This window comes from Pimephales promelas, chromosome 2, assembly GCF_988280905.1.
Source record: "Pimephales promelas chromosome 2, fPimPro1.hap1.1, whole genome shotgun sequence".
In the NCBI taxonomy this organism is placed as follows: domain Eukaryota; kingdom Metazoa; phylum Chordata; class Actinopteri; order Cypriniformes; family Leuciscidae; genus Pimephales; species Pimephales promelas.
Window position 1 is genome coordinate 46,154,871 of NC_142770.1, and position 3,784 is coordinate 46,158,654.

At 40.3% G+C, this 3,784-nt stretch overlaps 1 protein-coding gene across 1 annotated transcript; it reads left to right on the top strand.

Moving 5' to 3' along the window:
• Positions 1-2,229: 2,229 nt before the first annotated feature.
• Positions 2,230-3,423, top strand: LOC148997630 (E3 SUMO-protein ligase ZBED1-like). The gene has a single exon (XM_089120228.1). It carries the CDS (start codon positions 2,230-2,232, stop codon positions 3,421-3,423), a length of 1,194 nt encoding a protein of 397 aa, XP_088976354.1.
• The last annotated feature ends 361 nt before the right edge of the window (positions 3,424-3,784 follow it).

The following is a 3,784-nucleotide window of genomic DNA, read 5'->3' on the forward strand; positions in this document are numbered from 1 at the left end:
GCGGGCACTTCAAAATACCGTGAATGATAATAAATCTGAATTTAGATGTCTTGGACGCGCATCAGTTTATTTTCCATCAGCCGCTTAAAAAACACTGCGTATATGCTGCGCAAAACACGTGAGCGAACGCACTCAACAATCTCCACGTGTAGTGCGCGCGTCACGTGTAGTGCGCGAGTCTCATGTAAACAATCCTCACACGGAGAAGAATCATGGCGGAAGGGGGAACGCTTCCTATGATTTATCCACCTTCTAAAAGGCTAAAGTCAGAGGTTTGGAAATATTTTGGGTTTCAAAAAAATGCAGAGGGATTGCTGATCGAAGACGGTTTCCCTTTGTGTAAGACGTGTGGACGGAAAGTGGCTGCGAAACATGGGAACACGTCTAACATGTTCGCTCATCTTCGCGACAACCATCCAGTGCAATTCAGGGAGATAAAGGTAAAGCACTTTATTTTTCATGTTGAATACCACATAAAAACAACTATTTGAGAAGACAGGATGGCAAAATTACGTTAACTTATTTCCATTTGCTGCTTGTAGCTTGCCTCCACGTAGTTTAAGAGTTAGCCTGAATACATTTCCACACAGTGCAACTAAACTTTTTGTTTATAAATGTTTAGCTAGCTATATAAGCTTACCTACTGGCTTTGTTATTTAGAAAAAAGAAATAACTTGAATTACAGTGCTACTGTGGTACTGACAAGTCGTTTGTAAGTAATTTGTCAGTAATACCCTATAAATAGTGAAGGGTTGGGGTCAGAATCATCCCTTGCCTCTTCAATTTAAGTATATCTTTTTTTATGATTACATTATTCTTATAATAAGCACGAATCAAGTTATAATCATTCCTGTTTTTAATAGGTGTTTAATAAAATTGTACTTCTTTGATACATGGATCCCTCAAGAAATAGAGTAATTGTTATTTCTTCTCTGTCTGAGGATTGAAGGTTTTATCAGTATGTTTTGGGTCACTTGACCTGATAATAAGAGCTCAGACCGGTGCAATCTTGCTAAGTCTGTATCCTATTGGGCTTTGGTGTATGTTGAATGTTCTGTGCAGATCACGTGTCCTGGGGAGCAGGTCTCATGACACTTTTCGATGGCACCCCCGAGGCCATTATTGGACTTCTCGTGACTTGAATGACAGCTATCAAGATTGATGTCAACCTGCCCTTCTATCTCTACATAATTGTTTAGACTTTATGTTCTCTCAGCCAATCAGAAGTGAATGTTTATGCAATGTATACCCTTGAAAACAGTATAACTAGTGTACGATTTGTGTGTACGGTACGAGTTAGCTTGCGACCTCCTCGTGAGACTTTGACGCTGGCTCTGCCAATTGAACTGCAAACTATTCTTCAGTAAATTTTCCTCTTTGATTGAACCTCTCGACTCCTGGTCTCATTTCATCATCTCTGGTCCTGGGCTGAAATCTGATAGCTACCTATCAATAGCAAGAGATGTTATATGTGTGTTATTTGGCTATGTAATTATGGTGTTGATTATTACACACTATTGTATAAGTAAAGTGGAAGAAAGCTCATCTTCATGTGTTTATAATATTTAATATTAATTTGATTACAAAATTACAAAAATTAAATTTATATATTTAATCTAACAAACAAAAAACTAATTTTCAGTTAGCATTACTTTGCCTGTATTCTCTGTCTAAACAGCATCTTTTATTGACATTTTCAGAGGTTTGAAGTAATATTTTTCTTCCCTATTTTACAGAGTGGCCATGCATCTAGCAGTGCTGCTGGTTCATCTTCAGCTGAAGCCATTGTCCAGCCAACAGTCAAAGAGGCATTCCAGCGTCAGGCTTCATATGAACCTTCATCTCAGCGGGCCAAGGAAATCAACCATGCCATAGCATATTTTATTGCTAAGGACATGATACCAATTTACACAGTAGCAAAACCAGGATTTCAGAAACTGATGAAGACGACAGTTCCACTTTACAAAGTTCCCTCACAGAAGTTTTTCTCAAAGACAGAATTACCCAAAATGTACAACAGTCTAAAAGAGGCTGTTGGCAAGCGTATAGTTCAGGGAAAATGGTATGCAGCAACAACTGACCTATGGACCAGCAGTGGAGGAAGCGGTCATCCATACATCAGCTTCACCATCCACTACCTCAAAGATTGGAAACTTCAATCAAACTGCCTGGAAACAGTTCTTTCCAGAAGACCACACTGCTGACAATATCAGGGAATTTTTTGATAACATGTTGCAGGAGTGGGGCATCAACACAGAGAGTCTTGTCAGTATTACAACTGATAATGCTACAAACATGAAAAAGGCATTCGAGAATAACACCACCTTCCCCAGTCAGTGGTTTGGGTGTTTTGGCCACAACTTGAATCTGGCCATTTCTAAAGCTCTGAAAAATCAGAGGGTGGACACGGCTGTCCGAAGCTGTAGACATTTGGTGCAGGGATTTTCAAGAAGTTGGAAGAGAAGAAGAGAGCTCAGAAATAAACAAGAGGCCTTAAACATCCCTCAGAGGTCGCTCATCCATGACGTAGTCACTAGATGGGGATCGACACAGAAAATGCTGCAGAGGTTTATTGAACAACAGCAGGCTGTCTGTGCTGTACTGGCAACTGAGAGAGGGGCATGGCATTTGATGCCAAAGGAAGCAGATATTGCAGTCATTGAGCAAGTCTTGCAAATCCTTCAACCACTCAGTGATTTTACTGATGCTTTGGCTTCGGAGAGCAGAGTAAGTCTCTCAGCCCTGAGGCCGGTGCTAAGTCACATCATCTCAGACATTCTTGAGGTAAAAAATGAAGACAGTGCCCTCACCAAAGACCTGAAGAGGGTAATGAAGTCAGATCTTGAGTCCAGGTACACTGCCGATGCAAAGAAGGTGATGGACTTGACAAGCTTTGTTGATCCCCGGTTTAAGGGAAGCTTTTCTGATGACCTTGATGCCACGGTAACCTGCTGCATTGAGGAAGCCTTAAAACTGGCAGAGATGACAACACTGAGTGAGGGAGCTGCCCAGACAGAGCAAAGTAGCACAACCCCAACCTCCCACCCCCCATCCCCTCCTGAAAAACAGCAACAAAGCTTGGCCACCCTGCTCAACAAAATCACCTCCAAAAGGCAGCAGAGAGCAGAGGAGCAGGAGGGTGAAGGCAACATTAAGTCAAAGATTGAAGCTGAGATAAAAATGTATGTTTCTGTACCACCAATAAAATCAGAGGCAGATCCATTGCAGTGGTGGAGTTTGCATGCTGAAGAACTACCTCATCTTGCTACCGTGGCTGAGAAGCTTCTCTGCATTCCTGCAACAAGTGTTCCTTCAGAGAGGGTATTTAGTGCCAGTGGACACATCCTCTCACCCCAGCGTTCAAAGCTCAAGCCAGAAAAGGTGAACATGCTCACGTTTTTGCACTTCAATCTGGAGGACTAACACTTGCCAGTCCAGAAGAGATACCAGGTTGAAAAATGTTTATTGTTGATTCTTTATAGTTGTGTTTTTTCTATTTAAAAACAAATAACAAAAGTGGTTATTTTGCAGTTTGCACTTTGTTTGATAGTACAATTACTGACTTTATACATTTGTATTGTGTATTGTTTTATTTATATTTATTTGTATTTAAATGTTTGAGGTACTTTTTGTTATTTAAAAAGTTATTAAAGTTACTAAGTGGACAAAACTGAAGTTTGTTAATTTTTTTAACCTGTTTCTCTTGTGTTATTAAAATACCGTGATAATACCGTATACCGTGATAAAAGTTCAATCAATTAATCGCAGCATGAAAATGTGATAC

Bases quoted from the DNA above. Each gene is read 5' to 3' on its own strand.
- LOC148997630 (XM_089120228.1), top strand. From the start codon at position 2,230: ATGTTGCAGGAGTGGGGCATCAACACAGAGAGTCTTGTCAGTATTACA.